General features: G+C 44.6%; 1 protein-coding gene across 2 annotated transcripts in view; it reads right to left on the bottom strand.

Moving 5' to 3' along the window:
- The window catches only part of rhbdl3 (rhomboid, veinlet-like 3 (Drosophila)), a 65,659-nt gene extending 54,047 nt beyond the window's left edge, over positions 1-11,612 (bottom strand). The window contains exons 1-2 of one of the 2 annotated variants that reach the window (XM_069665964.1): positions 11,472-11,612; positions 10,877-10,900 (exon numbers count right to left, since the gene is read on the bottom strand). In XM_069665964.1, coding sequence (XP_069522065.1) covers positions 10,877-10,900; positions 11,472-11,612 — 165 coding nt within the window. The remainder of the gene's footprint in view (positions 1-10,876; positions 10,901-11,471) is intronic. The other variant, XM_069665965.1, reaches the window with a different exon arrangement.
- Positions 11,613-13,485: the final 1,873 nt, after the last annotated feature.

The raw sequence follows: 13,485 nt of genomic DNA, 5'->3' as shown, positions 1-13,485 counted from the left end.
CAATCCCGATTAGGCCTCATATTAAAAAGTTTTACAGCACAAAAAATGGTTTTGTTATATATAGTTCATTTCTCCATTAATGAAAACTGCACAGGGGGGAATTTTTTTAAATACAACCTGGGATTCACCTGTTTTAATTATATTAAGCCTTAAATTATGGGGTGTGGTCACTTGTGTGAAAGGTGGATACTGCTAGACACGAACAGGGCCAGCCACACTCTATGGTACTTACATGTAAGGAATTAATTTGTAAAATATTACTTTTTTTATAATGTTTTTTCTTGTAATATTTTTTCTTTTTTCAGATTTTTTATATTTATTTTCAACATACTGTGTTATTGTTCTATTTGGACACACGGGTCTGTATGTGACTGAGTAACTGACTGACTGAGTGAGTCACTGACTGAGTGTCGGTACTTTCAGAGCCGTAGAGAGAGAGAGTTGCGACATCACAATGGTGGATCATGGAGCATATTGGACCTCCACTGGCGCGACTCTCTGTCTATACGGCTCTGGATACTTTGTTCGGGGAGTAGGCGGGGCTGCTCCTCCGCTGCTCATCCGCTGTCCTCACCTACGTCTGCTTTCATACACATTGTCATCAGCCTCATAAGGACAGTCCTTGTAACACATTGCCCACAAAAGCGCACATTGACCTGATGCGGTCAGCCGCATACTAGGTTTGGACCTAGTCGTGTTAAAATACAACTGTATGACATCATCTGGTTTAAAATAAGTGGGATTACTGACACTTTAAATATAGTGTATTTAACAGATTAGGGTGTGTATCACTGCAGCATATACTTCTCTGGGTAAACAAACCAAAATAGACACATTTGAAAAATCCCGTGTTTCTATAAGACGTGAATCATAATGAGCTGTTTGTTCACAGTGGAATGTAAACAGTGTTGTTCTTCTTCTTTACGAACTCTGATCCCAAAACTGGGACAACCCAGAGAGTCTGGGGGAAGCAACATGTGTCGTCATAGCATTCTTAAAGTGCCTGTCAGACTATCACATCAGAGTCTATTACAGGCCCAAAGCTGTCTGGGACCCTAAGGTTGGAATTGTTTTAATTGTTGTAAATAAAATGTCAAGTAAAGAGACACTCCTTTTTGCAGGCAATAAAGCTTCTGCAAAACAGAAGTCACAGAAGGCCAACAGAGGACAGAGACAAAAGACAGAACAACCGCAGGGTGTTCTGATGTCTTTAAAAGGTAATCTACAGATTTGTATGAAAGAAATATACAACAAATACTCAAAGTTGATGAATCCAGAGAGAGATGTCGCTGTGAAATGCAAACTAACTACTTTAGCTACAGGTTTATAGCGTGGGCGTCTCTAAAGAAGCAAAGAAAGCCTCTACCTTTGAATTATGAGTGCCTCGCATTATCTCGTCTACACCGCAGCCTGCCTTGACTTCAGCTCACACTCTCCAGAGAGCAGGAGGAATAAGCAGGGAGAAGCTGGTTTGATTGAACAGTGCTTCACGCACAGCTGAGCACATAGCAAGACAAAGTGATCTGAAAGCCTGCAAACAATTTAGAGTTCAAATCTAAGAAGTGTAGCTGGCATCATAAATCCAGCACGCAGGCGTAAACATCTGCGCTGGTAGATGTCAGCTTTCGTTTGTGGTGCTCGTCAACGTCGCCATCTGTCTCTGTGAAATGGTCCTCCAAAGGGAGAACAGAGGGGGGATGAAGGAGTGTGTAACGCTCCCTAATGGGAGGCGCTTGACTGAAGAGGCAGAAATCATTAAACAGGTGTACACAGCAAACACAGGGTTATTGTACACGTGTCAACAGTGCACCTGCCAGGCTTCACCGTGGACCTGTGCGGCCTTTTGCACAGGAATGTGTCCTAAAATACTTGTGTGTGTGTTTTTACCCCCGTGGTGTCTAAAACCTCTGTGACAGAAAACAGACATTTTCCACTTTGTGCTCCATGAGCCGTCACTAGAAAACAGAAGAACAACTACTCTGTCACACACATAGAACCATGACAACAACCCCCCAGGTGTTGTTGTAACAGGTCATAGCCGGCACGTCACTCTGTCAGCAGCTCTGTAACTGTAACCTGTGGGAAGGTATTACAGTTTCAGCCGTAAGGAATGAATGGAACTGCACTGTGTCTTTGATCCTCGGAGGATCGCAGTGACAGACTGAAATAGGAAGCTGGAAGCTGTGCAACATCGTGGGTTGATTAGGAGGGCTTTTGTCAGTTGCCTTGCTGCCATGTGTAGGCCGAAAATATTGGGCAGCAAGTCGCCAATAAAGGTTAGTATGCTTAAATCAGTGTGCTTGTCAGATGGTTGACGGCCTCAGAAAAGTCTCCTACACACTTTTCCTTCGTCTGAATTTGAGGTAATGTTTTCAAGAACAAAAAACCTAACAATGACTTTCATTTAATGCCGTGATTCATCAGGTATTTAGAGGTGAGAAAGTAAGCTGGGTTTAAAGTTCCCTCTCAAGCTTTATCCATTATACTACAACTACTTCTGCCACTCTTTGTGCATTCATCACAGTGCAAAACGATGAATGCCGTCAAGTAAAGACTGAAGGAAAGTGAGGGTAATTGTGTTTTGCCCACTTCCATGGTTGCAGGCTTTTAACCTCGCCTTCAAGTTTGGACATTTGAAACATCTCTAAACACTTTCACTTTTGACGTGGTTTTTGATAGGCGGTTTGTTTTGAGATCTTAGGCCGACTAAACCTGAAAGTTTGTATCTTTTCAAGCCCGAAAAACACAAACAAATACTTAGTTCTTCCTTTTGAGTGTTGAGAGTAAAAAAAGGTATTTTGGCAAATCATGTTGTGTGCTTGCTCCGTCATAGCCTTGGGCTGTGTGGCAGAAACACCCATGAGTGCAGGAATTAGATTGCCTGGTCTGCATAGGAGAGGAATGGTAAATGGATTGTACAAAGCGCTTTTGCACTACATGTCACATTCACACACGCATTCACACGCTGATGGCAAAGGCCTAAGTGCCAATCTCCATTCAGTATCTATGCACATTCATACCTTCAGGAGCAATTTGGGGTTCAGTGTCTTGCCCAATGACACTTCTACATGTGACTGCAGCAGAGGGATCAAACCCTCAACCTTCCTTCTGATTGAGAGACGACCGACTCTACCATTGAGCCACAGCCGCCCCTGGAAAAAGATACAGGTTTTGAATAGACCAGGAAAACAGTGATTTTGCTGCAAATCGATTTCACACAAAAACAGCCTTTACAGGTTTAACTGGCTTAGTGTGGCTGCTTAGGGCCTCTTTAACAAAGACCAAAACAATAAGGCGTCAATATGTTTGCTTAACTGCACTAAGTAAAACATTACAATGAAGCAAACACTAGAAGCACCCTGATTTGACCTTTTTCCACCTTCACTTTTTGAGCCGTTATAATAAAACCGATGAAGGGTGTAAAAATGGCCGACAAACGTGCACCAAGCAAATGAAAGAGGCGAGATGAAAGCATCGATGAGCAGACTGAGACAGAAGCCGCCTCACATCTGCACTGTCATCCACATTACTCTGATGGGGAATCAGACTTTAGAACAAAAAGATGAGAGACAGAGAGAAAGAGGGATGGACGTTATAAGAGAGAGAGGGGATGAAAGAGAAGCAGACAAATCGGGTTTAATTTGAGTTCCAGCGAAATTCACTCTGACAGCATACCAGCCTGCATCACACACACACATGCTCACTCAGCAGGGCTCCTGTGCCCTCCTACGACCTCCAGTAATGGATTTACATTTTTAGGTCTGGTGGGTACAAACATACAGCAAACAGAACAGAAAGCATATGGAGGCTGTGGATCACTGAACCGTTCAACCATCAAAAGAGACTGGCTGCTATGAGTTTGCACATCGCAGCCAATTACGGGTAAACCAACACGTCGTCTTTCTTACATTTACAGATCGACGGGCACGGCAGCTATTTTTACCTCTGCATAAAAGCGGCAACTGTTTTCACACTCTGCCAACTGGAACTGTGCCTTTCATTAAGGAAATCTATTTGGAGCTGAGCGGGGGGCAGAGGAGCGGGGAAAGATGAGCTATGATTACATCTCTCACTGAACATTTTCGAGGCATTTTTCAGTTATTTCATCGGGGGGAGGTTTCGTTTGCCGCCTCAAAATCCTGAATGATGACAAAACACGGTTTAATACCACCACAAACTGTGCGTCAGTTAGTCATCTCCATGACTCAGCTGGTGTCAATCACTGCTGTAGTTAGATGAGCGGGTCAGCAGACTGTGACCCCGCCATCTGTGAATGTGTCAATGCCAATTAGGCTGATGAGCACATCAGTATGAGGATGAAAGAGGAAAAGACAGAGGAAGCTGCGCACTTTAAAGGAAAGGAACTCAAGAAGAGGCCAAAAACATGTCTTATTTAAGGAAGAAAAAAAGTAAAAGAAAATGTTTTGGTCACTTGAACCGATGCACCTGGAACTTTCCTTACAGACCAAAGAAAGGAGACATCCTCACCAACCCAAACATACTAACTGAACACCTGCAAACGCTATCTAAGACTACCAATCAGTATTTGCAGACTGCGGTCTAAACCTCCCGCTGCTTTAATGTAGGTAAAACTGACAGGGCGTGGCGGGACATGCTGATGCCATCCCTGCCACGCACCAGCAAACGCAGCTGAGGGTTCCCAGTCGGCTCATCCATTAAGTGCCAGTTACCTGGGCGGTGGACCATTCATCTGAAGAGTACTTAAAAAAAAAGAAAGAGAGAGAGAGCGCTGCTGAAAAGAAGGTGCCAGCTGTGCCTTGCGATGAGGTGAGGCGGCTCTGCCAGACAGAATGACTTTAAATAATGACCTCCCTTTACTCTCAGGCATGGCCGCTGAATGTCTAACTAACAGGCTCATTGAAACGCACGACAGAAACTCTGGGAAACACGAGTCCCACCGGAGACAGGTGGCTACCCTGCTATTTAATTTCTGCTTGTTTTAATTAATGACACTAGCTGAAGAGACCTCACTGCCATTACTTACATTAAAGGCCCTTGAGCACTGAATCCACAGCAGTCTTCAGACCGTATAATTTAGGATTTATGTAAATAAAAGTTAGCATCTAAAGTTTCTTATATTAGGTTGAAATTTGGCGTGGTTACTTGGGTATATATTATGAAAAATATGCAATCAATTCCGCGGACCAATCAGGGAAATAAGTCCCACACGGCCACTCGTCTGTTTACACTTAGCGTTAGCTTCTTTAGCAGCCAAGTGTTGCCGACCGCAGCTGTTGAGTGTCGACCGAGGGTGTCTTTTTTCATCTGCCAGAGATAAACTCGAGCCGTTTATGATCTATTTTCTGCGGCAGGTGTTGAGCCTTGACGAGGAAGTTTATTTCTGCAATAATACGGCACTAGCTAACGCTACAGAGCCATAAGTTAGCATCGTATTCATAGCTTTGAGACCAAATAGGGGCATCTTAGCTAATGTTCCGCGTGTATGCTAGTTGTTAACAACGATAAGGACAGCAAAGCATTTTGTAACTCGCCATAAAGTGACCAGCTGAAGTCAATATTTTCAGATTAAAGGGTTTCACTTGTTGTCACATGCTCCATTGTTTAGTGCAGAGCCACACGGTGTTAAAGTAGTCTAAGCAGCAAAATTAGCCGTTTTTGAACTACGTTTTCTTAAAGTTATGATTGTTTATTTTCACTCAGATTTTGGTGAGTGCTTAATAAGACTCTCAACTTTAGATTTTTCACACTTTAAGCCAAACTTACAGAGGTTTTAAGAAGTGATGGAATGATTATCAAACATGTACCCCAGAGCTAGTGCAGCATACCCAGTACAATAGCATGCACTGAATAAGTCCCTCTGGCTATGAGACATTCCTAAAAGATCAAACAGACTTTTATTTTTGTGGTTACAGCTCGGGGTCGGGGATCATAACACACATTCAGGGGCTTTTCTCTGCCACCAAGCAAGAAATTAAGGGGGAAACACTTTCATGGAAAGTATGCAGCCATGTGAAAGTGTTTAATCCCTAAGCTCCTGCAGGCGCGTGCTTGGGGCATTTCAGCATGCTGTCGGGAGCAGGCTGTCAACACAAAGGCGACTGTGACGTTTCACCGGTTGTTGTTGTGCTTCTAGTCTTCTAATACAACTACAGGGAAATATTCTTGTTGCGAGGCTCTAGTGACCAGCCATCTGAGAAAAGACACGTTTCTATAGCACGGAAAAAACACACATAAACAGTGTATGGTTTGTATACATCCTGTCTCCACAAGTCTACTTTGAGTTGAGCCAGGTTTCCAGTCTGCACACATGGGGACTTCCAATCTCAGGCTTTACAAGCACCGGGGTATTCCCATATCCCTCAGATGACAGAGCGCGTCTGTGCTCTTCATAATCCACGTTTTGAAAAATGCTCACAGTGCAGCTAAGACAACTTAAAAAGAGAAAACTTTTACAGAGGAACATGAGAGGATTAGAAATGAGGTAAAAGAATTCTTGTAAATTGTGGCCAACTTAGCTTCTCCAGACACACGAAAAACCAACTGATTGGTTCACTTTGGGGTGCGATCTAAACATGCCACAACCCAGGGCATAAACTGCGGCCCATCCTCAAATCCCCAGAAATCCTAAACAACATTCAGGGGCGCTTAAGTCAGTCAGCACAAAGTGGAGACTCCTAAACAGGCCCCATGTCTTCCTCTGTATGATACACATATCATGTGAGTCAGTCCGTCCAGATTTGTGTGTGTGTGTGTGTGTTTGAGGACAGACAGAGGCTGGGACACTTTGATTGTATGGTAGACAGAGAGGGCAGTGCAGCTGTCATCCTCCTAAAAGCATCTCCTCTGCTTCATTAAATGCTTCTTTCTGTGTTTCAGGCGATGGACAACAACATTCAAAGCATTCTGAGGTCCCTCACTTCCTGCACGCAGAGCAAAAGGAAAGCACTTATACAGCAACAAAATCCTCTCCGGGGACAGCAGAGAGGAGTGAAGGGAAAGGCGAACAGAGCGACGCAGCACTTTGAGTCCTGCCCCCCGATGCTCTGAAACCCAGAAATTGATAGCTGTATGTACAGAGTTCACATGGGAGCACGTTAAAATGATATCACGGAGAAGGTTTTGTACACAGGGCAAACGGATTTAAAGAAAATGAAGGAAGGCCACACAAAAAGACAAGATGATCCTGTGTGTGTCTCTGCTGGGTAAACATGCCGGATGGGACGGACAGATATGAATGTGCTCTGCATTTGATGAGGCAGGGACGCCAGAACTGATTAACACAAGAGATGCATCATCAGCTTCATCCCTGGACATCTTTTTCTACCGCTGAAACATTTTGTTTAATTGAATAGGTCACAACTGCTGGTTAGAAGGTCAAATTGTGGCTTAAGGGGAGTTATTGAGATGGAGCACGCTTAAAAGAAACCAGTCTGCACAAAAAGTTATCTGAGCATATTCAAAGGTGCAGATACGCTGTGGGTGTGACAGACACAGGCTTTGCTGAAAAGATTAAAGGGCCAGTTCACAGATTTTCAACCTCAGAGCTAATGCCATTTTGCTAGGAGGTATGGACGACGCTATCCGCTTCTACAATGGGCACTGGAAAACCTCCACCAGGTTACGTAAAACGCGTCATCTGGCAGAGGCCAGGAGGCTCGCTAAACTACACTTCCTTAATGTAGGACGCCCGCCTCCGATGTCATGTCTCGTTCAAAATCATCAGGCTTGAAATGTCGACTGCAGACCCGATGATACACCGGTATGTTCTCATCATATTTCAGATTCTGTACCGCTCTGAGCCATTGCAGCGATCAATGTCCTTGAGTCTCTCACTGGGCCGTTCCTTTCAGAGGGAGGGGCGCAATGCACGCTGGGTGTTGTAGGATCGAGAATGTGCAAAACTACCAGCTGTTTGTACAACTTTATCCACAGCTATGGCGCCAGTTTCAAATATTATTGCTTCTATTGATTACAGAGAACACCAGCTTTGACTGACAGTGGCTTTTTCCAGGGGCGAACTGCTCCTTTAACTTCTTGAGACACAATGAACCATGCAAATGGTCTCTTCTCAAAGGTATTGATGTTATCGATATAGTAGTTGACTTTTTCAGCAGTGCATATCTGGCCAATAGCCGTTTTAAGTGTTTTTGGATTGGACAAATGTGTGACGCATGCCGAACAAGTAGTGGTTTGTTAGATGTGCGACCTAACTTTAGTCTCTTCAAACAACAGGGTCATAATGGCGATGTGTTGAACAAGCAGGTCGTCCATTAATTGCAGGGTTGGCAGTTTGATCCCCGCCTCTTCATGTCAAAATGTCAAAGTGCCCTTGAGCAACAGATTGAACCCAAGCTGACCCCAACTGTTGTCAAATGCCTAAACCAACCAGTGTGTGTGTGTGTGTGCTGAGGTAAGTCTTGCCTCTCAAAATGCTGCCAAATAAAGCAAAGCTATATATACACAGTACACTTCCTGTCTTATATGTCCCTGTTTCTTCAGCAATAAACAAATAAAAGCCCCAGACCTTGCTCTGTTTTCAAGCAGACTTTCTCTCTTGTCTCCCTCACAGTCACACAGGTTGCCAGACTGGTTTAAAATCCTCCTTTTCCTTGTCTTTAGTGGCCCATCATTTCTCTTCCTTAGACACCTCACAAAAGCTGGAGGTCTCCGGGGTCACTCCCTTGACAAATGGAGCAACTCATTGTGAGGAGGAAGACGGGAAGGAGAATAAAAGAGTGAAAGGACATTTGTAGCTGCAGGACCGGGCAGCGACCTCGCCATTTGGACAAACCCACGGTTTTTAGACAGACGTCCACTTGAGGAAATTCAAAGCTGCGCCGCACGCATTAAGACAGCAGGATTGAGAGGCCCACTTAATGCCTGTCCATAGAATATGCTCAATCACTAATACATACACACACACACACACACACACACACACACACACACACACACACACACACACACACACACAGCAGCTTGCCTTTCGTCTGCCCCATGAGACCTCTGTTTCCCCCTGAAAGAGTGAGCCTGACACGAGCCTCTGACTCAACCCTACACATCCCCACTAACCCCCTGCACACACACACACACACACACACACACACATATACAATCCCTCCAGAGAAAGTAGGGGGCCCCAGGGTGGGCAGGTGCTGCAGCAGCCTCACAGAGTGTTGTCTGTGTATGCGTAAGTGTGTTTATGTGTGTGTGTGATTGTTAGGGGCCCGTTTGCCGTCTGTCAGTCCAACATGCTGCCTGCATGATCAGCCAGACTGTGTCTCTCTTCTCCTGGGGTTTCTTGGCTGCAACAATGTGTGTATATGTGTGTGCGTGTGTGTGTGCCCACATGTGTCTTACAAGACCTGCCTGACCAGTAGATCAATGCATCTTGGATTATGTATCACCCTAATTGTATTATGGGGGTGGATGTGAGTGGGCGACACACCCACAGCCTCTGGTGGTCTCCCACTCCTCTGATGCTCCGCTCTGCAGGAGATCCTGGCTGAATGTTCTGCTGTGTTTGGTGCCCAGCAGGCAAAGGATTTAAAGCTGCACTCGGCAAGATTTTGATCTAAAAATACATTTGTCTAATCAGCCTAAATCACAAACTGGGGCTGAATAAGGGAAGACTTTGCCATATCCACCAGCTGAGACCTGGTCGTTTCCCCTCATTTAGCCAAATTAAATTCTTGTGCCGGGAATGTTTTCCCCCCAAAAAAGAATCTAATCAAAATGAACAAGTGATAGAAAAACTACAGAAAGCAGAGGGTGAGGGCAAATAAAATCGATGTATACACAAGAAGGAGATCCTTTGGGAAGCTTTAAGAAGCACAGATAAGCAAGAATGGCAAAAATGAGTGGGCTGAGTGAAGTTAAACATGAAACATGGCTTCTTGGCGTAAAAGTTCATCTCATGCAAAAGTTTGTAGTGCAGCTTTAAATCAGCTCCGTTAGTGATAAAGCCAGTGTTATAGCACAATTAAGTTGTCAGGGTCATGATACATGGACTACTTTGGTGACATTCACGCCTTTAAATGTAATATAGGCTTTTCATTTCCTGATGTGCAACATTTTTTCATATAAAAAGTTTTTCTGTTTTCCTGCTCCCCTTGATGCTTAAAGGGTTTGATTTAGGGATGCACGATATTATCGCCACGTTATCGGCTTAAAAATGAACCATCGGATATCGTCCAACATGCCGATATCCGTCGATATAATTAACCAATAAAATAATGGGCTGCATACTTGATTAAATGCCCGACCTCGGCGCATGTCCTTGGCGTGAAGAAGACCTGCGCGGCGTGATGACGTCACGTGTGTCTACCTGCAGCATGAGAGAGTTAGAAGCCAAAATGTCCGTGGTGTGGAAGTTTTTCAAAGCGTCCGAAATAGATAGCAAAACTGCTATTTGCAATGACTGCTCAGCTTCGGTGATACGAGGAGGAGCCAAGGCAAAGTCTGTCAACACTACAAACTTGATTAACCATCTCAAGACCCGTCACCCCGACCGTTGTAACACATGTGATAAGAGTATCACCATTATACTGTACGCTAACTCCAATACAAAGAGAGATGATGATCTCTGCAATTAGGTGTGCGGGAAAAGAATATCGGTATCGGTATCGGTAATCGGCTAAATGAGTTGTAAAATATCGGCATATCGGATATCGGCAAAAAATCCAATATCGTGCATCCCTAGTTTGATTGCATCCAAGTTCATCCAAAATCTTACCCGTGTTTCATGACCTTTAAGCAAAACAATGCATCAGCTGTTCAGGCTAATAACAAAGGTTATGTCACAGTTCACACACAGATGAGCAGAGACGACACTGCTCCACAATGAGTGAAACATGCACAAAAGATTCAAGTCACCGTAGCTTGCACTACATACCTTGTCAAACAGAGACTTCCATTGCTGAGATGAGGGGAAGAGAGAAAAAGAGAGCAAGTGTAAGAGTGAGCGAGGGGACGAGGAGGACAGGAAAAATCTCAGAGACAGGTGCCTGAGCAGAGAGGAAGCACCTGTTTGGAAATGATCCTCTCAGTGTGCATTCGCCTTAATTGTAGTCTTGCAATCACATGCTGTTATTATCTGATCATGGTGCTCAATGAGCCGCAGGAAAAGATAATAAGGTACCCAAGTGTGGATCATTATATGGAAGGGGGCTCTTTATAGTGGGCTATCAGAAAGTCTGGGATATCTAATGGAGCAAGAGGTGCGTGTGTGCGTGTGTGCGTGTGTGCGTGTGTGTCTTTAAATCCCCTCTGGTGTAACTGTAAAACTCCAGTTATGGGTTATTCCTTGACATTTAGATATATAACCTTCTAAAAGTAACTTTAGGCTATGACATTCTGCTTCATAACACCAAGAGCACTGTGAAAATTTGCTCCATGTACAGGAAAGTGGAGTTCCTGCTTCTTAGCAGCAAAAACGTGTTAGTGGTCAAATGTGGACAAGGTGTATGTTTGTGTAGACTAAGACTTACGTCCTCAGGAGCCACAGGGAGGACATCAGTGCTTTCCAAAACCTCGATCTCCTCTCCCTCCGCGTTGGCAGCGACCGCCGGGGAGGAGTTCACCGGCGTCTCCCGGGTTCCGCTCGTCATCCTCGGGCTGCTCTGCTCCATACACCCGCGGAGAGAAGTGACTCAGGAAAGACTCCACATGGTTTTACAATCCCATTTCGCTCCCGGTGTGCGTCAGCAACCACAGAAGGGAAGAGATCTGAGCATCATGCTCGCTTCTGATGCCTTCTAGTCAAGTGCTTTCTTGGATTTTCAATGTTAAGACTATTCCAGGTAAAATGGTACACCGATAAACGGAAAGGTGTGTGAGCTCCAGTTACTCCCAGCGCACTAACTTCCACATAAACCGCGCAAACTAATCTTCATCCGCAGAGGAAAAGTTGATTCGGTGATAGTTAAGTTACGGTTATGGGCTATTAAATCCCTTTTCACACCACCGTCCACCACATCGTTAGTCAGCAGAGACAGAGGCTTGCAGAGCTGGAGAGGAGCCTGGGTTTTTCTCACAACGAACAGAGGCAGCGGTCCAAGTTTGAGAAGCAGGGGACGCACATTGGCAGAGAAAGTCTTCTCACTTTGAGAGATGCGACGCAGCAGCAGCGCGCGGATCCATCTGAAAGAAATAATGACATCATCAAACACTGACAACAACATGAAACGCAGGACGGAGATGACAACCCGAACAGGTCTCACGCGGCTGCTCCGTCCAGGGGGAACCAGTCCGGTCAAAACTCGACTCAAACTGCGTGGGTACCGTCACATGTCAGACCCACACAGAGAAAGTCCAGGCAAGTGCCCAATTTTGTGGTGCGTCATGATACCTGGCACACGGCTGTCTTTCCCGGTCGGCGGCGCGAGCGCGGGGACAGCCAGCCGTCTGCTCTCTCCGCCGCGTGCCGACAGGGAAGCTTCAAAGGGGGAGGGAGGAACTCACCAACCGCCTCCGCAGGGATGGTTGGTTCGGCTCCAGGAGATGCCGGGACTCTGCTCCAGCCGCATGCGTCCTCCAGGCAGAGAGAGGGTGAGATGGAGAGAACAGGAGGGGGCGGAGAGAGTGAGAGAGGGGAGGCAGAGGGGAGAGATTTGGCCGGTGAGGAGGGATCACCAGACACTCCCACTCCGGGGGTTTCGAGGAACTCCGGAGCTGAACAGCTGGCTGTCAGTCTCCTCACTGGCTCAGAGGAGGAGGTGGTTTGGATGTTAAATGTTGTAGTTTTATAGATTTTTGCCACACCATACCACACCAGTTTAATATTCAATAATGAAACCATATCAGGTCGCACCTTTAATATGGAGCCGTTTATCAAGTCTTACTAATCAAGTGCCCACTAATACACTATAATGCTTTTCCCATTGACATATAGTAGGCTAGGTAATTAATAAATAAAGGGAAATTAGTTTCTAATTTTATATGTTTGCATATGTTTTTCATAATTATAGCCTAAATGGTTTTACTAACAGTCTGAAGTTTGGATTTGTTAATTATTGAGTGGATTTTGGTCCTATCGCGCTACAAACCTTTACCGGAAGTTAAGCGTCATTCAATCATCCAAACAAATAAAAGAGCTTAAAAGACTAAATTAAGTGTAAAGGAGGATAAATACACACAACAAACGTTGTTCTTATTAACGTGAACTCATTTTAACCACTAAAAAAAAAAAAAAAGTTAAAACTTTGCATTAAAAGAAGATGTTGATAAGGTTACAATTATTTTAACACTTTTTCTTGGTGTAACTTCAACTAGGGAGTGACCAACGACCTATAAAGACCTGTACACTCTATAGTATTACAGATTTGTATTTTATTCAGATAGCCCAGTTGCAAGACTGAAATGGCTCTTAAATCTTTCAAATACGAGTGGTAAATCTAAAATTTGTGTGAGGATTGTGCTATAATATTCAAACTGGGAATCAGGGTTACAGTCTGTGGCTAAATTTTATATCTGACCTTGGGAACAGCAGCAGACAAAACTTTC

The sequence above is a fragment of the Semicossyphus pulcher genome, unplaced genomic scaffold, assembly GCF_022749685.1.
Source record: "Semicossyphus pulcher isolate SPU_LCO1_2020_fin unplaced genomic scaffold, fSemPul1.0.p SCAF_17, whole genome shotgun sequence".
NCBI classification, from domain to species: domain Eukaryota; kingdom Metazoa; phylum Chordata; class Actinopteri; order Labriformes; family Labridae; genus Semicossyphus; species Semicossyphus pulcher.
This window is presented reverse-complemented; position numbering and strand designations above follow the sequence as displayed.